The sequence below is a fragment of the Coccinella septempunctata genome, chromosome 1, assembly GCF_907165205.1.
Source record: "Coccinella septempunctata chromosome 1, icCocSept1.1, whole genome shotgun sequence".
Classification (NCBI taxonomy): domain Eukaryota; kingdom Metazoa; phylum Arthropoda; class Insecta; order Coleoptera; family Coccinellidae; genus Coccinella; species Coccinella septempunctata.
The window spans coordinates 64,667,065-64,693,339 of record NC_058189.1 but is presented as its reverse complement, the minus strand read 5'-3'; the positions used below and the strand labels follow the sequence as shown (position 1 = coordinate 64,693,339).

The following is a 26,275-nucleotide window of genomic DNA, read 5'->3' as shown; positions in this document are numbered from 1 at the left end:
ATAAATTCGAATATGTCTGCATCTAGATGCGATGGATTTTTTTCTTCCGCAGACGAAAGAGGTGTAGGTTTTGCCTCTCACGATACTAACTGTCTACATTCGTGCTCGAGAATGTTTTACAGAGGAATGAGGCAACGATGAGGGCTCTGGATATACACAGCCAGGGTTCTCTGGCATGGACGGTCTCCCAATGAGAAGCCTCGTCTGCCTGAGACGTTCATTTTCTATCCACGGAATTATCACCTCAGTACATTCACTATTTTGTACCATCTAAAGATTATAGAGTAGTATATAAAGTGATGTGAGCGCCATCTGTGTTTCAAATGTGTTTCTAGGACCCTAAGACTGTTTTTTTCAGATGTCCATTATGATCGAAGAGGTTTTGAATGCTTTGTTTCTGGTTCCGCCTTTTTATCTAGCTTGTTCTAGTTGCTGATTATTGAATTTTTTGGCTAATTTCGTGGTGAAAACCTCCAAATATCGTTCGAAAATTATTGCATGGTGAAAAACTGAGGATCGAATAAAATGGATTTTCCGAAATTAAATTTTTTACTTTACTGAGGAACATGGATATGTATTAGAACTGGTAAGATGTGACTTAATCATTCATTGATTTTAGTTTTCAGCGCTCCGAATTGAATGAAATTTTCAGGGCGTAAAGGTCTGCAAACAATACTGATTACACCATGTGCACTGAACATTTTACTGCAAGTCAATTGAGAACTGTTCATCCACGTAAATTGTTGTATGCAGGAAGCATCCCTTGCATGAAGGGTCCATTAAGGGGAAATTATGACCATTATATGTCCATTCAATGATTCTCAATTGCTACTCCTTCAATATATTCAGAAATGCGAAGGTTTTATTGATTTCAATTTGGAAATCGAGTGACTGTCAAATTGTTGTTAGGAAAATCGAAGTTTTATGAAACCTACTATGAGTGTTTTGTTCATCCATTAATCAATTTGTATATTGTTTTCTGATCTCAACAAAATCGATGTTGAAATTCAATACAAGGAATAGAATTCGAATTTCGCGCCCTTCAATTATAAAGCAGTAAACTGTAATTTAACAGTTTTTCTGTTACATGAATACCATGGTTTACAAATTTTTATTGAGTCCCTGAAGTAGTTACAGGGGCTGACAATTTGAGAACTTGCCAGTTCAATTATTTCTCGACAAGGATGTTTTCAGAGAAAATGCCGGAACAGATCAAGTTTTATTCGGAAGGAAACATGTTTATAGCAGAACTGTAAGCTAAAATCTCCTCAATCTTAGGTGTAGGGGGTGACAATTTGAAAACTTGACAGGCCAATTATGTATCGACAAGGATGTTTTTGTAGAAAAAGCCGAAATAGGTCAATTTTTATTCGGAGGAGGACATATTTCGAGCAAAATTGTAAGCCGAAATCTCCTCAAACCTAAGTGAAGGGGATGTCACCCCTAAATTCTTCATAGGAAATAGAGGGTGATCTAAACCTCAATCGGAAGACAATATGCCCCTCTACATAATACTATTATCTTCCAATTGAGGTATAGCTCACCCTCTATTCCATATTAAGAATTTAGGGGTGACATCCCCTTCACCTAGGTTTGAGGAGATTTCGGCTTACAATTTTGCTCGAAATATGTCCTCCTCCGAATAAAAATTGACCTATTTCGGCTTTTTCTACAAAAACATCCTTGTCGAGACATAATAATTGGCCTGGCAAGTTTTCAAATTGTCACCTCCTGTAACTACTTCAAGGAATAAATAAAATTTTGCAAACCATAGTATTCATGAAGAGGGACAAGTGATTTTTCAATTGAGGAAAATATCAACCCATATTCCCTATTGAAAATTTAGGAATGATGGCTCCTACACCTAGGGTTGAGGAGATTTTGGCTTACAATGGGGAATTCTTCTCAATTTGGGTTATCAACGCATGTGCAAGTTTAAACTGAATAATTATGAGTTTCATTCATGATTTTTTCAAATACACTGCGAAAACTATTCGAAATCATTCTTCAAATATGCGGTTTTAAAATTTAAATCGCTTGGTTTCAAGTTTACGATTTGGCAACAGCGCCTACTGAAAATAAAAAGAACAATGTCCGATCAGCTTGTTTATTAAATAACAGCTGTTGATTTACAGGCGAGTACTTACTGGCGAGCCTCAACTGCAACCGGCCATAAAAATACCATAAAATTTTACGACCTTCTTCGTTCGTGCAGACTTCATAGACAGCCATCTTTGTCTATCTCATCAAGATAATGTATTTGTTCTCCTTTTTTATCAGGGCATATTTCAGTCGATGTTGCCAACTTGTGCAATTGAAATGAAACGCTTTAATTTTGGCGATTTCTTCATGCATGAGAATGTGTTTTATTTTTTTAACCGGAAACGGTGCCTCGAACAGCAAAAAGTCAAGAGACCGAATTTACTCCAAATGGAATAAAGATTTAAATAGTAGTTTTTATTGTCGGGAAAACCAGTGGCGTATCATTTTTTATCTGAAAATATTCAGTCTCGCTGCAGTACGGACGCCACTGGTAGAATGAAAAAGAAATGATATTATGCAAAAAGTGCTCCTTAACGCTCAAACCCTATGTCTCAAATTTTATGAAAATATATCCAGCAGTGTGAAAGTTATTAATAAAAAACATTTTTTTTTCTATAATTTCAACACCCCGAATCTCGGAGAGGAAACATTTCTCGATATATGTTTGTATGACAAACTAGGGCTTATTTTTTATGTAGAATACGTGGTTAAAATTTCTTGGTTACGATCTGGACCATCCTATATAAAGGTGAGCAAAACGGGGGCATAAAAATTCTTTGAGGTGCCCTGCTAGTGTAATACCGCTGTTTTACCTCATAAAAGTGTCCGCAATAAGTTAGCATCACCAAATCAACTCACATATGACGCTGAGCCGAGCGTTGGCCCTGATCGCCTTGTGCATCCTGGCCGGTCCCACCTGGCACTGGTACTCGGCGTCGTCCTCCAGGGACGCGTTGCTCACCCGCAGGTTGTACACGCCGTGTCTACGGTCTCCGATAACGGAATACCGGGGAAATCCGGGGATGACGCTGGAGAAACCTGCAAGCGGGAGGATTAGGACCCGCGGGAGGTCTGGCGATCGAAGATACGTTACCTAGAGCGAATCCGTCCTTGGTCCATTGAACTTGTCCGGCGAGGTTGGCCACTTCGCACTCCAGCATGACCTCCCCGCCCTCTTGGACTTTGACGTTGCGCGGCTGGACCCGGAAGTATTGCTGTTGCGCCGCCGTAGAAGCGATGAAGAGTGCCAAGAAAACTGGAAACAAAAAAAAAGGTTTAAATAAAAAAATCGAAAGGATATCGAATACTGTGTTCCCCAATTTGGGTTATCACTGTATATGCAAGTTTAAACTGAATAATTATGAGTTTCATTCATGAATTTTTCAAATGCACCGCGGAAACTATTCAAAATCATTCTTCAAATATGAGGTTTTAAAATTTGAATCGCTTCGTTTCTAGTTTACGATTTGACAACAGCGGCTACTAGAAAATAAAAAGAACAATGGTTTGTTTATAAAATAACAACTGTTGATTTACAGCCATCATAAGGCGCGTACTCACTGGCGAGCCTAAACAGCAAACGGCCTTAAAAATCCCATAAAACTTTACGACCTTTGTCGCAGACTTCATAGACAGCCATCTTTGTCTATCTCATCAAGATAGTGTATTTGTTTTTCTTTGTTATCAACGCATATTTCAGGCGATGTTGCCAACTTGTGTAATAGAAACGAAACGCTTTAAATTTTAAATACCCATTTTTATTTTTAATTTTTTTGGGAAACGGTTGAAATGGTTATTTCAAAATGTGATGTTACATGAAAAATACATCAGTTTCGTCAGGAGTACCTATTCCCTATTCTGATATAATTTTTAATTAGTTCTATATAGTGTCTAGGCCGTTAACAACGATAGAGTTTGCGATTTTCTCTCTCGCTTTTAGTTCGAGTAATTCTTGAAGTTTCTTCTATTCAAAGTACGTGTAGAGATAAGCTTGTAACCAGGTTACAAGCTCGACAAATAGCTAGTTCCAGAGCAACCGCTGGAGACAACTTCTGTAGACCGAGTCCAGTGGTAAGATAGCACTCCGTACTTTTACTCCTCAGTTTCAACCCCCTTACCTAGTTCTACCACAGCAGTAAGATTTTCTGGCTGGCTTGAAAACACATTGGAGGCAGAAATCAGAGTGGTGAACAATTGTGTACCCTTTTCCCTTAACCTTTTAAGTTTCTTTTCGCTGGAAGAACGATTTCTGGCTGGTGTGCAAACCCGTTGGAAGCAAGAAACAGGCCATTTTTTTAAAGCGAAGTTTCCTCGGATATCTCGAGTGCCAGTTGTTCTTTAAAGGAGAAAATAGTAAAACCACCCTGGTGGTTCGAATCGAAGACAAGGTTCCGTGTTATCTGGGGTGTTAGCGACAACCAGTGAAAATCAAAATCAGAGTTCACAAATTTAAGTCGTTATTGAGGATAATAATAGAAAAGGAATTAGAGTGGCCAAATGAAACACAGAGAATCGAAGGAGAAATTTCGCTCTTGTTAGAGCTCATCAGCAACGCATAACTCAACCACCGATGGTGATCAGAGCAGAGAGAGTATTTACACTGTATTTTTGTTTGTTTAAGTGATGTTTTTAGAAAACTGAAAACCATTTTAGCCTCTCCAATGATTCAAATTTTCATCTGGAAACCTCGTCGTTGAAACTTTGGAGTGTCTGTCGAAAAAAGCACTAAATGCTTCAAATTCAGTCTGGAAGAGTTCAAACATTGACACATTTGAATGTTTCTGTTATTTCGGTAGTATCGTAATGAAAGACCATTGAAATATCGAGAATTACAACGTGAAACCTCTTTTATATCAATATTATTATCAAATTGACACGCTGTGAATTATATAATATAGGAAACGATGACAAAGATGATCATCTCTCACGTTGAATCCTGATGAAGATGGCAAACACTGCGAAACGTGGATTAATTCAAATGGCATTAAGTTTTCGAAGGAAAGCTGTGTTTCCTCAACATTTCCTACAATATTTTACACAAGTGATAAGGATCTCGTATAAAATCTTTATTCGTAGCTATTGAAAGGATGGACTGTCCAGCTCACTCTACACTCAACGCTCTACACTGCAACGAGCATATCTGGGCAAAGATGTCGAGACTCTAGACAACTGTCCTCCCTAGCCCTATCCGCTCAACAATCTGGAGCAACTTTGTAATGCTTCGCTGGATATTGAGACCAATTTGTCCCAGAATTTGTCGCCTCGAAGAGTTCGAAAATATGCCCCGAAGAGATCGAAAGTATGCCTCAAGATAGAAAGTATGCCTAGAAGTGATAGAAAGTATGCCCCGAAGAGATCGAAAGTATGCCTCGAAGAGATCCAAAGTATGCCTCAAGATAGAAAGTATGCCTCGAAAAGATCGAAATTATGCCTCGAAGGGAGTGAAAGTATGCCTTAAGATCGACATTATGTCTCGAAGAGATTTAAAGTATGCCTCAAGATAGAAAGTATGCCTCGAAAAGATCGAAATTATGCCTCGAAGGGAGTGAAAGTATGCCTTAAGATCGACATTATGTCTCGAAGAGATTTAAAGTATGCCTCAAGATCGACAGTATGCCTCGAAGAGATCCAAAGTATACATCAAGATCGAAAGTATGCCTCGAAGGGATTGAAAGTATGCCACAGATCGAAAGTATGCCTCGAATAGATCGAAAGTATGCCTCAAGATCGAAAGTAGGCCTCGTAATATTCGCAAGTATGCCTCGAAGAGTATCAACTGTTGAGCATTGTATTATACCTCGATTTTACATCTTCCTTGGTATTGAATGCATATTCTTCTGATTCCTGATCGTGCTCTCAGCCATCTAGTTTCAAATGTCCAAAAACCTCCTCTGATCTTCAGGTAGGGTCAATACACAATCCCACTATACAGCTGGAAAAAGTTTCGCAGTGCTAGATTTGGAATTATTCCAGTGCGAGTCTCTTCGTACTGAAACAGCGAATCGAAAACCAATCAGCCATTAATTATAAACCGGACAGGAGCCGGGGGCAGTGTTGCCAATTCCGAAAACAAATCCCTGAAAAAGCACTCTTCATTTTCTTCCAGCAGCGCGTCGCGAACAGACTGGCCTATATCAAAAACGACGAGCACCGACATAAATCAGCTGGTCATTAAACCGATCCATATCAATGAAAGTCCAAACATGGAGAGAGCCAACAACAAAACGACCCGGTTATATATTTCAGTTAGGAGATAAAGGGGAGATATGCCATTCTGGCAGAGCCGGAATTCGGATATGGAGTTATATATGGTTCTATTTACTTTAATGTTGTTTCAACTTCCTTCCAGTTTTTACTTTTCCAATTTTCGACGGGACCGAATGAGCTCGTATAATAGCTTCTGTTTTCCAGTTGAAGACCAGAAAAACAGTCGCAGAATTAGGGGGAAATTCTAGTTATTCTAGGGGGATGTGGAAGGGGCGGGGGGATCCTCATAATTGGAACTTTATCCAACAAGAAAGGAGGACGTTACAAGCTTTCATCCAAATTCGTCTCAAGAAGGCTATGGAATTTGGAAGGTCGATATTTTGTGTTCGAAAGTGTTGCTCATAGATTAAGATTGTTTCGAGGATTGTTTGGATGCTTACAATGCACTCATACATACAGAGTGGGCCATTGAAATCGAAACAAAGGCTCTGTGAGTCGGAAAAACTAGGTATTAAAAAAAAGCGATTTTTGATTATAGGGGGAAAACTTTGAAGATGAAGGGTTGGAAGAAATCTCATTGAAAACTACTTTCTATTCTGTTTTTTTTTCCTTCAAGCCATCCGTTCTCATTTTTGAAGCGGTCATATGAACGAGGATATATTGAAAAATTCTTAGCCTACTATAGAAGCAAACCAAATTTCAATGTCAAAAAATTTTTTTAACAGAACATATTCTTCCCCTAATTGGATAATTTATTACAGCGAACCTGCAATGTCCCTAGAGCTTTCAAAAAAAAAAGTTTCTTCTTGCACTGCAAACCAGACCTTTTATTAACTCCTCGTTGGAGGAAAATTTTAAACTTTTTTTCAGTTGAGGAAAGAGATGATAGTCGGATGGAGCCAAATCTGGTGAATAAAGGGGGTGTTCTAGTAATTCAAACCCTAAATCACGAATTTTTTGAATGACAACATGAGATTGGTGTGCAGGGGCGTTGTCCTGCAAAAACAAAATACCTTTGGATAGCTTTCCGAGTCTTTTCTCTTTAATTTTTTCCCTTAGAATGGTCAGTAATGTGGAATAGTAATCTCCGGTTATTGTTCTACCCTTATCCAAAAAATCAATTCATGATTACTCCATGGCAATCCCAAAAAACTGAAGCGAGCACTTTTCCAGCAGATTTTTGAACACGAAACTTCTTAGGTTTTAGAGAACAAGATTAATGCTTTGTTACTGGATCATAGAAATGTACCCCATGTCTCATCCATAGTAACAAGTAATTCGGTTTAAGAAGTCAACATCGTTTTCAAATCGAGCACAGATCGAACGCGATGCTTCTACCCTTGCACGTTTTTGGTCAACATTCAAGCAGTTCGGGATCCATTTTCCATCAATTTTTCTCATGTCCAAATTGACATTTTGAAGTTTTGTATAGGAGATTTTCGGTAAAACGCTTTATTTTGACGAGTTCTACCATCTTTTAGGAAAAGCCTGACCCTTGAATACACCCTGTATGTACAGGGTGTCCCAAATTCGATGTGAAATGAGGGAATCTCGAAACTAGAAGAGCTAGAGCAAAACCGATGACAATTTTTCGAGCTCTTTTTCAGAGAAACACGTAAGGTCGATTCATATTATACGTTCCGCTCAGTTCAGGTCGGCGGAAGGATCATTAGCCGTTGACGGAGGTTGCGTTCATATTATCAGTCACGATCGTCTCAGTCACCTTCCGCTTCGTGTGTCGTGAATCTTCGGTTGCATTCGAATTGACCAGCACTTGACACATGAAGCCTTTCATTTCGATCAAAACAGTACAACAAGGACCCTAAAAAATATTGTTAAATAATCAGTATTATTATTTTCGTTGTGTCTCTTTCGTGCCCTATCTCATAGGACGTAAACTTTTGCTGCAATTACGCCTGAATGAATGTTGTGCTTTTGCATTATTGTTAGACGAAGATGAAGAGGAACAAAAAGTCGGTAAAAGGATTGGGTGTCTAACCAATATTTGAAAAGAGAAAAGTTGAAGGTGAATATTGGACATTATAAAAAAAATTGGTCCACCCATCACGGCTATTTTAGAATGAACAGGAAATCATTTCGATTATACAGGGTGATTCATATTGGGACATAGGGCTAAGGACAGGTTGTTTGGACCAAAATATGGCGATAGGACCAAATATACCTCAATAAAATATTGCTGTGGAAAAAGATAGAGGGCGTTAAAATTGAATTTTTTATAAGGGGAGAGAATAATATTTTCTTCAAAGTTTTAAAGTCCTTTATTGAAAGAATTAGAAAAGGCATAGAAGTAGGGGGAGGACACGTAGAACACTTAATTTAAGTTTATTCATTTTATGTTACATTGTTTTTAATTATGCTTTATCGTCGAAATAAATAAATTAAATAAATAAGTCATTACTTCAAATCCCCTTCATCGGAAGCATCGGCTCTGAACTGTTCAATTGAGTTTTTCTTAAAAACGGATGAAAAAATGTACAGTGAAATTATTAGCAAAAAACGAAAAAAAACTTTAACGCCGTCTATCTTTTTTGCACAGCAATATTTTATTGAGGTATAATTGGAGGTATTTGGAAATTAATAATAATAATTGGTCCTATCGCCATATTTTGGTCCAAACAATCTGCCCTTAGCCTATGTCCCAATAGTTATGAATCATCCTGTATACTGTGAAAAATGTCGCAAATAATAGACAAGAAAGGTTCAAAGAAGCTTTCACGACAAAGGAAAACCCTCGATTGACTGAGCTGAACTGAGCGGTTGCTTATTCATATTATACGTTCAGTCTCGTTCAGTCCAACCACGCCCTTCAGGCCATCCGCAAAATATTCTCTGGAAGAATACCGTCGGACGGCCGTAAGCGTGCCGATAGGTGCTGAAGGGTCGGAGACGGATAGTATGAATTAGTCCATATAAAACACATTGAAAGATATTTTGGCTGAGCTGAACTGAACCGAGACGGACGGATAATATGAACTGACCTGTATAGTGAAAACCGTAGCCTCCTACGATCCCTCGTTTTTGAGCTCGTTTTTGAGTTATCAGCAAAAACTGAGATTTCGACGATTTCCAAAAGTTCTCATAACTTTATTGTCTTTTAAGTTACAGATCTGAAACTTCAACCTTCTATACGTAGAATCTACTGAAAAAAGATTTCTTCCCATTCAAAAATTACACACTCAATAAAAGTTTGCTTTTTAAAAAAAGGTTGCCTAATGATTCAAAATGATAAAAAATATTCTGAGCTCGTCAGTGCATTCTACGTAAAAAAGTGCCTGCAGAAGGTTCAAGCATCAGATCTGTAACTTTAAAGACAAAAAAGTTATGAGAACTTTTCGAAATCTTCAAAATCTCATTTTTTGTTGATAACTCAAAAACGAAGATTCGTAGAAGGCTACGGTTTTCACCATTCTTCGTTTCTCTGAAAAAGAGCTCGGAAATGTGCTATCGGTTTTGCTCTAGCTTTTCTAGTTTCTGAGATCCCCTCACTGGACATCGAATTTGGGAAACCCTGTACAAATCAATGAATCATCCTGTGAAAAAGGGTGTAGAGACTTGGAGAGTGAATTGTTGGTCTTCAAGCAGGATAACAATGCAATCAATATCTAAGAACTCTCGAACCTCTCCATTCGTATCGTCGGCGTGTTACAATAATTGGTCCTTCTGGCCGGAATAGTCGCCGTTGAAAATTCCAATTTCTGACGCGTTTCCCAATCTGCTCATCGTACGGAAGAATCATAGATCAATGGTAGCGTAACAAAGAGCTGCCTGAATTATTGAACGCGCAATAGCACCGGCTAAAAGCGATGCCTCGGAGTTAAGTTAAGAGTATAGAACAATGGAATCGCGTAAGCGGCAATAACTTAAATTTCGTCCATGAATACGGCGTGCCCCGGTAACTACCCTACTGTTTCACGATCTTAAATTTATGATGAGCCCGGAGACGGTCTAAGATAGTGGAATAGTTTTTCCGCCGGCTGAATACTGTATGAATACTAAGGGCGTGATAGATCTAGTCGAGTTGAGCCGGTACCCGGGACCTGCGGGATTTTCACTGAACGTGTCGCGGTAAAAGTGGGGCCTTAATTTTCGGATCCACTCGAGTTAACGTCCGCGCGCGTAAGATAGATCGCGCACTTCGTCTTATGGAAAAATCTCTGGGTTTTATTGGGTCTGGTGATGCGAATTCTTTGCAGTTCTCTTTATTTCCCTGTGAAATACGGGCTGGATCGTCTAGTATCATACGGGCGATATTATGATCAGTGGCGGCTCGTGGTCATTTGAATTGGGTGGGCTGAATTGCCGAGGACCCTTGAAATCGAGTCTTCTTCTGGTCTTCATTTCCTACTTCAGAAATAAAATTCATTTGGGCCACCCTGTACAGGGTAGGCGAAATTCGTTGTCTACTGAGGGGATCTCGAGAACTATAGCATCTAGAAGAAAACAGATGACACATTCTCAAGCTCTTTTTTCATGACTAATCCAAATCTGAAAACAAAATCTACCTTTCATTTTTAGATTTCGAGTTATAAGCAAAAATTGAGATTTTGACGATTCCGAAAAGTTCTCATAACTTTTTTGTCTTTGGAATTGCAGATCTGAAACTTGAACCTTCTTAGACACTTTCATACGTAGAATCTACTAACAAATTTTTTTTTCCAATTCAGAAATTACAAATTTAATAAAAGTTTCACCTAATGATTCCAATTGAAAAACTATTTTGAGCTCATCAGTGGATTCTACGTAAAAAAAGTGCCTGTAGAAGGTTCAAGTTTCAGATTTGTAACCTCAAAGACAAAAAAGTTATGTGAACTTTACGAAATTGTCAAACTCAAGAACGAAGTGTCGTAGGAGGCTGTGGTTTTCACCATTCTTTGTTTCTCCGAATATGGGCTCGGAAATAAGCTATAGTTCTCGAGATCCTCTCAGTAGACAACGAATTTTGCCCACTCTGTACATACTCGAGCTTGTCAGATTTTCATACGGATGTTCAATCTCGGTGTTGCAGTCTTTTTAACCCATTCAGCTGACACAATGCCGAACAATACATTTTTTCAAATATTCCTCTTCCAGTGCCTCTAATGGGGAATTCTCCTCAATTTGGTTTATCACTGTATATGCAAGTTTAAACTGAATAATTTTGAGTATCATTCATGATTTTTTCAAATGCACCGCGTTAACGATTCGAAATCATCCTTCAAATATGGGCTTTTAAAATTTAAATCGCTTTGTGCGGAGTTCACGATTTGGCAACAGCGCATACAAGACAATGAAAAGAACAATGTCCGATCAGCTTGTTTATAAAATAACAGTTGTTGATCTACAGGCGCGTACTCACTGGCGAGCTTCAACTGCAACCGGCCATAATCATCATCATCATCATCATACAGCCAATTTCACGTCCATTGTTGGACATAGGCCTCCTCCAAACGTCTCCAGTTCTCTCTGTCTCTGGCTGTTGCAATCCAATTTGTCGCTATCCTCTTTAGGTCATCCGTCCATCGAGTGGGAGGTCTGCCTCGGCTACGCTTATCAGCTCTTGGTCTCCACTCCAACAGTTTTTTGGTCCATCGCCCGTCGTCCATTCTAGCAATGTGGCCAGCCCATTTCCATTTCCGTGTAGTGATTCGTTGTATAATATCATCTACTCCGGTTCGTCGGCGTATCTCTTCATTTCTCACTCGATCCCTCAGGGTCAGGCCAAGCATCGATCTCTCCATTCGCCTTTGTGCTACTCTTAACTTTTCTGCGGTTTTCTTAGTTAAAGTTAGTGTCTCTGCGCCATAGGTCAAAACCGGTAATATGCATTGGTTAAATGCTTTTCGTTTCAAACGAATTGGGATATTTCCTTTAAGGATGTCCTTCATTTTTCCGTACGCCGCCCATCCCAGGGTAATTCGCCTGTTTAGTTCGCAGGTTTGGTTGTCTTTGGTTATTCTAATCTCATGACCCAAATATATATATTTGTCAACCAATTCTACTTCGTTGTTATTAATTTGTATTTGGTCACTGGGAACCATGTTAGTCATTATTTTGGTCTTTTCAAAATTTATACTTAGCCCAATCTCTTGTATGGCATCGTTGAGCTCCCGGAGCATTTCTCTGACCTCTCCCAGACATTCTGACAAAATAACGATGTCATCCGCGAAGCGTAGGTGATTGAGTCTCTCTCCATCGATGAGTATTCCCTTTCGTTGCCATGCCAATCTTTTAAATGCATATTCGAGCACAGTAATAAACAGTTTTGGTGACATAGTGTCGCCTTGCCTAACTCCCCTTCCCATCTTTATCTTGTTGGTTGTAGAGTGTAGATTTACAGTTGTTGTGGCATTTTCATATATATTTTTAATTATGTCACAATATCGGTGGTCGACTCTACAATCTTGCAGTGCTCCTAATATGGCTGCTAATTCTACTGTATCGAAAGCCTTTTTGAAATCGACAAATATCAATGCTAGAGGGCGGTTATATTCAATGGTTTTTTCTATCAAGGTTTTCAAGCACTGTAGGTGGTCGTTTGTACCGTACTTCGAGCGGAAACCAGCTTGCTCCCGTGGTTGATAGAAATCCAGCTTTGCCTCCAATCTACTTGTTATAATTCTGGTGTAGAGTTTATAAAGATGGCCATAAAAATTCCATAAAATTTTACGACCTTCCTCGTTCGTCGCAGACTTCATAGACAGCCATCTTTATCTATCTCATCAAGATAATGCATTTGTTGTCCTTTATTATCAAGGCATATTTCAGTCGATGTTGCCATCTTGTAAAATTCTCAGAAAACGCTTTAAACTTTAAATATCCATTTTTATTTTTTATTTTCAAGTGCTTAAAATAATTTTTTTGGAAAACGGTTCAAATGGTTATTTCAAAATGTGACGTTTCAAAGATATTTCATAAAAAATACATCATTTTCGTCAGAAGGAGTATTCCCTATTGTTTTTTATTCATGATGAAAATTGTAGATGATAAAATTCTATACAACTTTTGTCTGAAGCAATTTTACTTACTCTCAACCTTTTTCGAACTACAGTGTGATAAGGAGAGGAGATGATTTAAAAAAACTTATTTTTGTGACCTATATGGCCAATTTTTATTGAGTCGACACGCTGAAAGTGTCAGATTATATTTTTTCCCTTAGTCTTGAATCATTAGCTTCAATATAAGAAAAAAGCCACCGCGCTCGAGAATGTACACGTGACGTTTCTTTGCAAGTTTGGCGCCTTCCCACACATTTTCATCACGCTTAAATTGTCAGATTAAAAGAATGTATACTTTTCAACAAGTAATTAACCACCCATATCTTAATCTGACACTCTCGAGTATGTACAATGATCGTTTTTTTTTTCTTATAACTCTGACAGGAGGTCCTAGACAATTCCCTCTACATACCGGTCCTATTTTTGGTAGAGGTATTCTACAGGGTCCAAGGATCTCCCCTTATTTAATCTGAGTAAATCCCAAATTTCCCTCTTGGGCTCCCCAACTACTAACATAAGGTCTAGAACCGGTGTGAATACAGCGGCCAAAGATAGCAGACCAAATCTCCGGAAACACCCGAACGCTGACGCCAGTGGCGTACAGACTGATTCAGTTTGCATCATGAGAATTGGATGTATAATGGGAGACATGGTTCAATTATCAGTACCTATATTGAGGACTTCAAATCTTCAATCGTTGTTTTTTCAGATTAAATCGGATATTGAGCGTTCGAATCGGATAGGTTCATTGAAATTTCTACCCTCCAATTACAAAATCCTATTTCATATGAAAACGTGAATCCTGCATCATAAAATTCACAGGGTATATTCTTTAGGGCGAAAGCATCAAATATTGATTAAAGAATTTGACTTCGGATGGGGCTCTGGGGTTGAAATTTCAACCCTTAACATTGAAAATTCGTATTTCATGAGAAAACGTGAATCCTGCATCATAAAATTCACAGGGTATATTCTTTAAGGCGAAAGCATCAAATATTGATTAAAAAATTTGACTTCGGATGGGGCTCCGGGGTTGAAATTTCAACCCTTAACATTGAAAATTCGTATTTCATGAGAAAACGTGATTCCTGCATCATAAAATTCTCAGCAAATATTCTTTGGGACGAAAACATCAAATATTAATTAAAAAATTTGACTTCGGATGGGGCTCCGGGGTCAAATTTTTTAATCAATATTTGATGTTTTCGCCTTAAAGAATATACCCTGTGAATTTTATGATGCAGGATTCACGTTTTCTCATGAAATACGAATTTTCAATGTTAAGGGTTGAAATTTCAACCCCGGAGCCCCATCCGAAGTCAAATTTTTTAATCAATATTTGATGCTTCCGCCTTAAAGAATATACCCTGTGAATTTTATGATGCAGGATTCACGTTTTCATATGAAATAGGATTTTGTAATTGGAGGGTAGAAATTTCAATGAACCTATCCGATTCGAACGCTCAATATCCGATTTAATCTGAAAAAACAACGATTGAAGATTTGAAGTCCTCAATATACTGATAATTGAACCATGTTTCCCATTATACATCCAATTCTCATGATGCGAACTGAATCAGTCTATACGCCACTGGCGTCAGCGTTCGGGTGTTTCCGGAGATTTGGTCTGCTATCTTTGGCCGCTGTATTCACACCGGTAGGTCTAGACTTATTCGTGGAAGCCTCACAAGTTATTAATTTATTTCGAATTATTCTTGTATTCCGACTGCACGATAAACTAAATTTTCGATAGAAACAGTGCAGCATCCGAATTTAAAAAAGATTCATGTTTCGGCCAATCCTTTTCGGTGAATTGGGCTCATTATCCGGGGTTTTTCGTTGTAGCTCCCGAAAATCCGATAATCCCCGGATCGGTTACAGAAAGAGGTTTAATTGGAAATTATTAATCGTATTACAATGTCAATACTGGAGCTGTGAGATAGACCCTTCGCATGGACCTATGTTGAACCGATAAAAAAAAAGTTACGTGCCCTAAAGTCCCCGGCGTAACGGGAATCGACAGATATAACGGCGTTCATTTAAAATAATTGACGTTCGTAGCGGATCATCCATCAATTTTGTACGGTTTGTTCCTATTATAGAGAAAGTTGTCGATGCTGTTATCCCCTTTTTTTTTTCTTCTTTGTGTAGCGTTGGCACTGTGGAAACAGCCGATAGTCTTGATGAGGAATTTCGTTTTGGCAGGTGTTTCGATTCAATTTCGTCATAGCGATGGTTTTTTTCGTAATTCGAATTCAAATTTTTCGTTGCCTGGCATCTCACCTACCTAGCCAAACTAGTTTGTTTCGATATATTTTAAATGAACTGTGGTCGGAGAATGGTTTGAATTTTTGTCTCAGAGCTATACTATAAATATGTAATTTCTCATATAAATTAAGTTAACTGTAACTAATCATTCTGTTTTGAGCAGGTCACGGTATCTCATGTTAATATTTCCTGAGCTGAGTACATCTAGATGAACTTCATACGAGATTAACTTGGTTATTAGGAGAAAAGATTGGATCTTGCCCAATTCTTCGGGTATATACAGGGTGAGTCTTTGAAACACTTTGTTTCTTTGTCATTTTAAGTTTTCATAATGAGGTACGCGACCTCTGGAAAAACAAAAGTATCTTCAGAATATTTGGCTAAATCTGTAACACAACACATCTGTGGATATTCCAATTTTTCATATTTCACAGATTGATACTTTCAAATTTCAGAACATAAAATTACTAGAAAACGGCGCATTATACGAGAAAATATGAGGAATACATTTATTTTATAAAACGTTCAAATATTCATTTTATAGCGTCCAACTTAGTTTGAAGAGTTGGGATCCTTGAATTTTTGGTATTTTTATAGAACGTAATGGTCATAATGGGAAAACTGAAAGACGTGGGTGATATCTTGTTTGGTAGAACTAAAAATGACTTTTTTTATGGGTTTTAAACAGTCTGTATCTTTTAAACGGAACCGATTTGGAAAAAATGGTGAAGGAAAAAAGTGTTTGTTTCGACCTTAACTGCTGTTGTAACATTTGTACGTGTCAAAGACTCGCCCAGTATACATGGAAATAAAATAATAACTATGCAAGGTACTATACTTCATTCACTTTTATTTTGCAGTCGGTTGGCCATGGAAATTTGACACATTTCACTCTGTATAGTACGAAAATGTGGGGTTATGAAGCTTGTCAAAACATTTTTGGGTTTTAAATGAACGCTATGTTGCCCGTTCTACGTAAAAGTTTCTGTTATTACGTATTTTATAACAATGTCGAATCTCTTCGGAAAATATGTGACGAACTCAGTTGAAGTTTATACAAACTGATTGAAGTCATACCAAATCTAGTTATTTGCATGGAAAATACAAGAGATCAGTATAATATCATAATATGCACTAGCTTGAGGAGAGTTAATGTTCGTTATCTTCTTTGGCTTACATCATTTGTAGATTTCAAAAATATTAACTCGAAGATGAAATGCATAATATGATGCAGTGGTTGGGAATGGGTATCTCCCGAAGGAATTAACAGATAATTACAAGAATGTTAAATTCTTCAACAAAAATCATCTTGCATCAATATAAGAAAAGGAATTGAAGGAAGTTTCAAGTTGAGATGAACTTCACCTTTGAACAAAAATTTCACATGAATAAACAAGTAACAGGGCAACTTGCGCGTATTTGTGGCTATTCATCATTGATGTAATAATAATAATTATAGGTATTTATTAGTACCTTAAGACATTTACATTGTATAGGTCAAGTCAAATGAAAAATAGAAAAATCCATTTTAGGGAACTTATTCTCCGATGACATTTATCGAAAATCCTGTAGTAAACTTTTCGCATTAATTCATTCAAACATAAAATTCTCAAATGCCATCACTTTTTTGGGTCTCCCAATAGAAGGAAATTCTTTGTCATCCTCTTCATTCACAATCTTTCTGATTGTGGAAATATCCAGCTGAAATATATGTCGTTTAGATTCAGATGAAACATTATATAAATTCTCTTACATTGAATATGTTCGCTACCGTCTGACGTATTGTGGATTTTAGAATATCAGGGTATAACTATTTGAATGAGCGGACCTGAATTCTAAACAGCACTTCCTGAAACCCTGTTTCTTTTTTCAATCACTTTCGGCATTTTCGTAATAAAAATTGATATTAGTTGTGGCAACGGCGTTATGACATTAACGACATTTCATGAGTGCCAACCTAACTTCGTTCCAGTTACAAAAACTTGATAAAATTATTTCATGGCCAACCGACTGCTAAAATAAATTTGAATGAAGTATACATATATTTGTAACACTATCTATGTTCTTTCCACGTCTTTGAAGACTTCCAACACTCTACCTGAACCTCAGCAAGGCCCTCAAATCATGACACCGTTACGCAAGCAGGAACTTTTCTTTTCTACTGCTACTGCACATTCTCGGTGGTCCATATCCTCGCCCTCGTCCTGTACTTCCTGTTTCCTCGAGTTGGCAGGCCCAAGTTTCAATTGTGTTTGCAGAGGAGACAGAAACGTTGACAGGAATGTCAAAACGCCAGTTGGGTCCAGATCACAGAACGGTTATTTTCGTAAAAGGCACGAACGGCAAAGCCCTGATGCATTCCAGTCCAAACCATGGGGCAGAATCACAGATTACAGAGTAGAATAGATCTGACACTCACGTTCTACGATGCAAAATACAGTTTATCCCGCCCTCAGCGCCCCCATGCGGCTGCCACCCAACTAACCGGGAGAAATGTCGGTATAACTGGAAACTGCAATCGCATGGCGCGAAATTTAAATTAGCCCATTCAATGGTATTTTAGACGTCGATAGTATAATATGGATTATTAGGGCGAATTTTAAGGAGAAATAAAACTTGTCATGAAAAATATACATATATTGATATACCCAGCACAGGAAAAAAAAATATGGAAATACATAAGCTATAATTATGGCAATGAATATATGAGCAGAGGTAAAATGTCAATAGGGTCACATATCTTCGTAAGACAATAATTATAATAAACAGTAATAATATTAATAAAGAATGATCACGCCTAAACAGGGAGGCAATGAATAAAATAATGAGGATAAATTCAGATGCATACCACCCGACGATATGAATATCGACAAGCTGGCAAGCTCAATTCAGATCGTAACACTTGTCGATATTCATATCGTCGGGTGGTATGCATCTGAATTTGTCCTCATCAGTAATAATATTGTTCATAGGAAATGAGGTTGAAATTATTATATGTTCAGAAATCTTCAACATTATCCAAAAAGGACACAATGTTTGTTGGGAGTCGGCAATAGAAATCAGAAACAGCATGCCAAAGCTTAGAATGCATGAATAACTCGGAAAAGAAAAAATTAGTTGCCCAAAGACCTATGTGGATTTTATATTTTCCTGCAGGAAAGATTTCAAAGTCTCTAAACAACGACTCCCTGTTTTATCTTCCTCACAGTTAGATCACCAGGAATGCACCGACATGAAATTATTAATAACTAAAGTTTCGAATGATGAAGTGTTCAACATTTGGGTTAGTATTCCTTACTTCATGTGCTCTAATGTACCCAAAAAAGTTTACTAAACAATCTTGATTGAAAGCCCTAGTGAGAATATATTTAAAGTGATAATCATTGAACAGTTTTTGAGTAAGGTGAAGGAATGCGTTCAATGTTGTCACTATATTATTCAAAGTGGGCACCACAATGGATCTTTTCTTTCGAGGGCAATAAAATGAAATACTGTTGAAAATTTGTATCGCCTGCTCCCAAACAACATTGTGTTCTGTTTGAATACTAACCGTCTTCTTTAAGAGTTTCGCAGTGGATGTCCAAGCTCTGGATACATTCAACGAATCAAATAACTCATCCAAGAATAGTATAAAAACAGCAGTGTCGATAGCCTCTCTGTGAAGCTGAAGCGGATGCTTGATTTCTAAAAAGGAAAATAGTAAATTTTTGTATTATTATGTTTGAAAAAAATACTTACCCCATTGAGAAATGAGCTTCATCATTGACCCCACGGAGTGGCTTAATAACTGACTACACAGTTTGACTTTCATTTCCATTAACACAATTTTTAAAGGGTTTGGTTGGATTGGTTTAAGTATAAACGATTAATGTTATAATTACGTGGCTCTTTGAATCAAATATTTCTTACAAAGAAAATTGATTTCCTGATAAAACTGTCGACTTCAATAAATGGGTATTTTTAATTTACACTCGTATAAGATCTCGTTTGTAAACAAGAATTTGCATTAAAGTATATTGACATTGACACTGTTGGCGTTCACAAATCCAATATGTCAGAATACAGTAATCTGTGGAGAATATGATATATATTTTCGTATGCAGTGCCACATAGCGATTGATTGCAGAACTAAAAACCGTATTTGGGGTGGGGGTAAGGAAGTGTCAAGCCCCTGGGCAGAATTGAAACTACAGACCCTAAGGAACGCAAAGAGCCCATCCGCACCTACCTGCCCCCACCACAGCCCGAGCAACGACCTTCGAAACACTTCAATCCCCTCTGCCGACCCTGCATCGATGCTAAATGTTTACACTTTGTATATTGGCACAAGTAAAAAGCTGGAACTGCGTATAGTGAACCATAAAGACTCTTTATGGCTATCTATTTTACCCATCCTTCCATTGCCACTCAGGATAAGATTGATACTAGAATAATAATTGGCTGTTGCCAGAGCAAACAGGGAATACCCTACGGCTTTCCTTCCAGGCACGAAATTCCATATGCACCGAAATGGGAAAAAGAATGCATCCTTGCACTCACGTCCCGAACAAGAAATTGCAAAAGGGAAAAACAAACACACAACGCCGAAAATATTCATACCGGACCTATTCCTTTTCATTTTTCAACGCTAGCTCGACGATTGACTCAACTTCAACGCCGACTACGTTTTACAATGCGAACGTGGAAAAGGTACGGGCTTGTGGATGACTCCGCAACCAAGATTTCCTGAGGGTGTAATATGTTTTACTTTAAAAACAAGATACGTCGTCGACCTCGGGCGCAACGAAAACCAGGAAGATGTCATGAGAGTCGCGCTCGTCAAGGTAATCTCTGATGAAATCAAACGGGACGAGAAATGAAAAATGCCGCCCCCCTCGGGGGATATTTTTATGACAAAGGGGAGGGGGCGTTGCTGTTATAGGGTGAAATTCCTTCAAGGGTAAACCACAGGTTGAAAAATCGAGGTAACACGATTCCAAACTCGTTTAGTTGATTAAAAAAAGCCACACGAATTCGACCGATATATGATGACAAGAATGTCAAATACTGTATTTGATATACAGGGTGAGTCAAAAATATGTACTGAGCTTTTTGGGGCTGATAGACAATTGAAAAATAAGTATACTTTGATAAACTCATTTCCCGCAAAATGCATATTAAGGGAGATACGAGGGGAAATATATCCTTCCAAAGTTGATAAAATTTAAAAAATTTCTCCGCATAACTTCTAAACTGTGGATGCCACAAGCTTGAAATTTTGTGCATAAATGTATGTTGTTGAAACACATTTTTTTAATACACGTTTACATTTCATGATTTTTCGGGAAAACTTCTTTCGTTATGTGCGTTTTGGTGAAAAAAAATAAAAGCATTCGATGGAACGAAGAAAATTACATGAAAAAGGTATTCTCGAGGATATTCTTACATCATCGACTAAATTAAGAACAGAATTGTTCCCGTGAATGAATGAATCTGCCTCGGAATCTGCTGACATCATGTTACTACAAAAAATCAAATATCTCGAAAACGGTTCAATTTTTTGTATTTGGATAAGTACCTTGAAAAAATTTATTTCAACAACATAGGTACATTTATGTACGAAATTTCAATCTGGATGCACTCACCGTTTAGAAGTTATGAGGAGAAATTTTTTGAATTTTATCAACTTTGGAAGGATATTATATATCTCCCTTAATATGCATTTTGGGCTATTTTTATTTATCAAACTTTAGTTATTTTTTAATGTACTATTACCCCCAGACACCTTAGAACACATTATTGACTCACCTTGTATATAGGGTGAGTCTTTGACACTTTGACCTATACCATTTTGTCCAATTCGGCCCTGATAAAAAGATATATCCATTTTAAGTTTTCATAATGAGCTCTGCCATCCCTGAAGATACAAAATTCCCTTGAGAATAACAAGATGAATATATGACACTCAACATCTGCGGATCTTTTAAAGAGAGTTGCATTCAGCCAAAGTACCCAATTTCTCAAATATCACAGATAGTTTTTAATTTTTGAACATCAAATTACTCGAAAACGGAGCATTATACGAGAAAATATGAAGAAAAGTGTTATTTCACAAAACGTTCAAATATTCATTATAGCGTTCAACTTAGTTTCATGAGTTGGGTTCTTTGAATTTTTGTTATTTTTATGGTACGTAATGGTCATAATGAGAAAACTGGAAGACGTGAGTGATATCCTGTGTTCGAAAAAGATTCATCAAATAAATGAAAAACTATATTCCCAAATTCATTTCATTCGATAAAAGCGTTTATGAGATAGGACTAAAAGTAAAATTTTTTTATGGTTTTTCAACAGTCTGTATCTTTTAAACCGAGCCGATTCGGAAAAAATGGTAAAGGAAAAAAGTGTTCCTTTTGACCTCAAGAATCCACAGATAAAATATGTGAGTCAAAGACTCACCCAGTATACAAACAGCAGAACCCACGTCGCCGATACCTCCATCGGCTATAACCACGATGTACCTTCTAACCGCCATACCTGAATCGTAACATAACCTCAAATTAAAACCCCATTAGCGCACCCCGCCGTCGAGTTAGACTCCATCGATACCAATATGCGACCGCAATCCGTGAACCTATGTATATACCCGTTAATGTCTACGTATGACGTCCTGTCAAATCCCGGGTTTCGGAATTAGAAGCGAGGCGTCATCATCGGCGAGATAAAACATGCCGTACGGTTTATGGCAACGTGTTGGCGACAAGTGCGGTCTGATGTGTCATTAATGTCACGCTGTTATGTTACGTTAGTGGCGACATCTGTTGCACCTACACACCGGGTCTATCCCGAGGTCTATCCTCTAACTCTAACTTGTTAGATCGCAATTCTCAATCAAATTCCAGCAGAATCTGAAGCTGATACCGCTGTATTTCTGATCATCCTCAAAAAGACATTAATATTTCGGACTCCCCCAATTCTCTTACCCCATGAATCACCGACAGCCTTCTGTCCCGTGGACAGTGGCTGTGTGCAATATTAACCGGGCGCACCATGCAGCCAATTAATGGTAATATGGCGGAAGATAGCTGGAGGGTGGCCAAGATGCGTCTACATCCATCTTTCTTATCTGCTCGATGCAGAGATGGACCGATAAAGAGATGGAATAGGGACCGTTTCCGGGGCTGTGAATAGAATTTCTCCCGGCCTCATTTAGATGGAGAGAATGATGCAAATTCGGCCGAGACTCCAATTTTCTAGATCAGTCTTTTCCGGTAATAGACGAAGAACCAGCGCTTATCGTTGAAATGAATTATGGGCAAATGTATCCTTCGATACATTTTGTTGAATGTTTGTGTCTCCCTGGCCGGCTTAAACTGATCATGTAACAATTCAATCTCGAAACTTGACTTTTCCACCTTCTAACGTTATCACCCTTCCAATCGGCTTTGAACTGAATTGCAACTTCTTTCTATACCTACTCTTGGTTATCACAAAGTGGTAGTCTTATTCTACCATAAGTAACATTTACTTTTCAGTAAACAGAACGTCTGCTTAGCAATTTGGCTCCGATTGTGACTCAGAATGTTCACTAACAAACAATAGAGAGAAACGCTCGGAGAAACGTAAGTTTTAGCTCGAGTTTTAGTAAAAATATGAAATAATCAGTGAAACTGAAGAAACTTCGACTAATGCGAGTGAAATTTATGAATCTGAATCTGAAACCCTAGCTGCTAAAGAGGCAGTAATAGAAAAAAGCAGCAGCACTCACCAATGCAAGATAATGGTAAGTATTAGTGGCAATACCTCGGGCAATACTGACACTACTGACAGAAGGAAACTCTGTTATTCTTTCGAAGGGTGGAACAAGCACCAACGACGAAAATATTTTCATAAACATAAAAAAAGTGTTGATGACAAATCTAGATTCCAATTTGAGCGTATTCATCTAAGACAATATATTTCCAGATTTCTTGTTTTCTTGATAAGAAATCTTGGTATTGACATGATATTTCTTGTGTTGTCTTGAAATTCTGGAATTACCTCCTGTATTGATCGACTGAAAATTTCAAGAACTTTCAGAACGGGGAGTTCTCCTCACTTTTGAGGAGCAGCATATGCAAGTTCAAACTGAATAATTATGAGTTTCATTTATGAATTTATCTAGTTTACGATGTGGCAACAGCATCTACTAGTAAATAAAAAAAACAATGGCTTGTTTATAAAATAACAGCTGTTGATTTACAGCCATCATAAGGCGAGTACTCACTGGCGAGCCTCAACAGCAACCGGCCATAAAAATCCCATAAAATTTTACGACCTTCCTTGTTCGTCGCAGACTTCATAGACAGCCATCTTTGTCTATCTCATCAAGATAATGTATTTGTTGTCCTTTATTATCAAGGCATATTTCAGTTGATGTTGCCAACTTGAGCAATTGAAATGAAACGCTTTAAATTTTAAAAGCCATTTTTATTTTTCATTTTTAAGTCTTTAAAATAATTTTTTTGGGAAACGGCTGAAACGGTTATTTCAAAATGTGACATTTCAAAGATATTTCATCACTTTCGTCAGAAGGAGTATTCCCTATTGAAGAAGTGTTGTGAACACCAACTTAAACATTTGTTGAACTGCGAATGTGAATTCTAGACGTGAACTGGCTGGATTCTAATTCACCGTACAGCTTCTCTAACATTCCCAACTCGGGATATTATGGAAAAGAGCATATTTTAACGATCTTTAATCGAAAAAAAGAGCTCAATCGTCTACGAGTCGGCCTGTGCCATCCAGATCCTCCCAAATTACCTGCATCTTCCTCCATAAGCATCCTCGAGCCCGTTCTGGATCTGCTCAGGTCTCGTATCCTCCATCAATTCGTGCAGCCTTCGCTCAGCTCGGTAATTAAAGAGACACTCGAACACGCCGAGCGATATTCGGATGTGCCAATTCCAAAAGGCTACATCGAAAAGCTCTCTTCGCCATATTTCAAGTCGCGATACGTGGCCTAAGATTCTTGGAGGGAAGACAGGCCTCGGCTACGTGCTCAGAAGTTGCGAAAAACAATCTACGGCCGGTGTTGTGCACCTGTTGCGAAATGATACCGGCGATTATTTATTCATTCCTTCGTTGCGTGCTCTGGGTCATTAGGGCTTGTTGTCGAGTGATCGCGATGGGGCTAACGCTGCTCATTCGATCTTCCTTCGCTATTTTCAATTATGCACATGCCACGGTGTTTGGGAATGGGACAGATAGTATTGCCCTCGGTATTCCGAATGGTACTCGATTGTTGCAACGAGCAATCAAAAACTTTGCATCCGGAGAACAAGATACAAAGTATATCTAGCTTTGAAGTGGATCAGTAGATTTAATACACTGGCCTTGGTTAAGAGAATTCACTACCTCCTGAGACACGCACTGTATGTAAACCTCGATGTAAACCAACTATAGAGACATCAGGAGCATATAATAAGCGCCTTCAAGCTCCACAGGAGCTGGCCACCTTGGAACTTTCAAAACCATTCCTCAAGTTTTAAAATTCAAATCGCTTGGTTTCAAGTTTACGACTTGGCAACAGCGCCTATTAGAAAATAAAAGGAACAATTTCCGATCAGCTTATTTATAAAATAACAGCGAACTTACTGGCGAGCTTCAACTGCAACCGGCCATGAAAATTCCATAAAATTTTACGACCTTCCTCGTTCGTCGCAGACTTCATAGACAGCCATCTTTGTCTATCTCATCAAGATAATGTATTTGTTGTCTTTTATTATCAAGGCATATCTCAGTCGATGCTGCCAACTTGTGCAATAGAAACGAAACACTTTAAATTTTAAATACCCATTTTTATTTTTCATTTTTAACTACTTTAAATAATTTTTTGGGGAAACGGTTGAAATGGTTATTTCAAAATGTGACGTTTAAAAGAGATTTCATAAAAAATACATCATTTTCGTCAGAAGGAGTATTCCCTATTGATAGAACTGGGTCCGTTAGCAGTGGCGTATCGATAGACAGTAGTAAGTAATAGGTAAAGTTAGAAAGAAGATAATTTAAAATAACTTCAACTTTTTTGCCAAAAGGTTGTTATTTACATTGCACTGCCTGATTATACTATATATGATAGTTACGCCAATGCGCCACGTGACGTGTGGAGATACCAAAGGGAGCAGAGTACTTTCGATCTCCTATTGAGCCTTCATTCTATATTTCCTTGGTAATAATAACCCTCGTAATAACCTCACTCAACTAAACGGAGTAAAGATTGCAACTGCTCGAAGTCATTTTTGTCAGAAAACGAATAAATCTCGGGGAACCACCAGATTGTCGCGTGAACACGAAACACCATGTACGGTGTCACTGGTTAATTAAGAAATTTCAAAATCTTGAAATTCCTTCAGTCAAGACAAGATTTGATATGTCAAGAAAACTTCAAGACAAGATTTTTTTTTAATTTCTTGATATTTTATCAAGGCAAGAATTCTTGTCTAGTTGGCCTCTAGCACTAAGGCTATCATCACAGTGAAAGCCGTAAGCTCACACCGTGCGAACCAACCGAACATCCTCAATTTTCCGCGTCCACTCTCCTCTACCAATAACTTGTAACAATCGAAGAAGACCGACAACATCTGACGCGAAACCAATAAAACGCGTATCGAATCACCTCGCGACACGTCCTCCCATGCACACTCAATGAACCCATCGCGAAACCCATGGCCGGATGCGAATCAGGTTCTACGGTCCCATTTCCGTTGTTTTTTCTCTCCTACCTGCCCGGATAAACCAGTTCC

The 26,275-nt window shown here is 38.1% G+C and overlaps 1 protein-coding gene across 3 annotated transcripts in view; it reads right to left on the bottom strand.

The window, feature by feature from the left end:
• Positions 1-26,275, bottom strand: part of LOC123317235 (nephrin) — a 113,097-nt gene that overhangs the window by 71,994 nt on the left and 14,828 nt on the right. For all 3 annotated transcript variants that reach the window (XM_044903668.1, XM_044903659.1, XM_044903676.1), the window contains exons 2-3: positions 3,137-3,298; positions 2,902-3,081 (exon numbers count right to left, since the gene is read on the bottom strand). In XM_044903668.1, the coding sequence (XP_044759603.1) occupies positions 2,902-3,081; positions 3,137-3,298 (342 nt within the window). The remainder of the gene's footprint in view (positions 1-2,901; positions 3,082-3,136; positions 3,299-26,275) is intronic.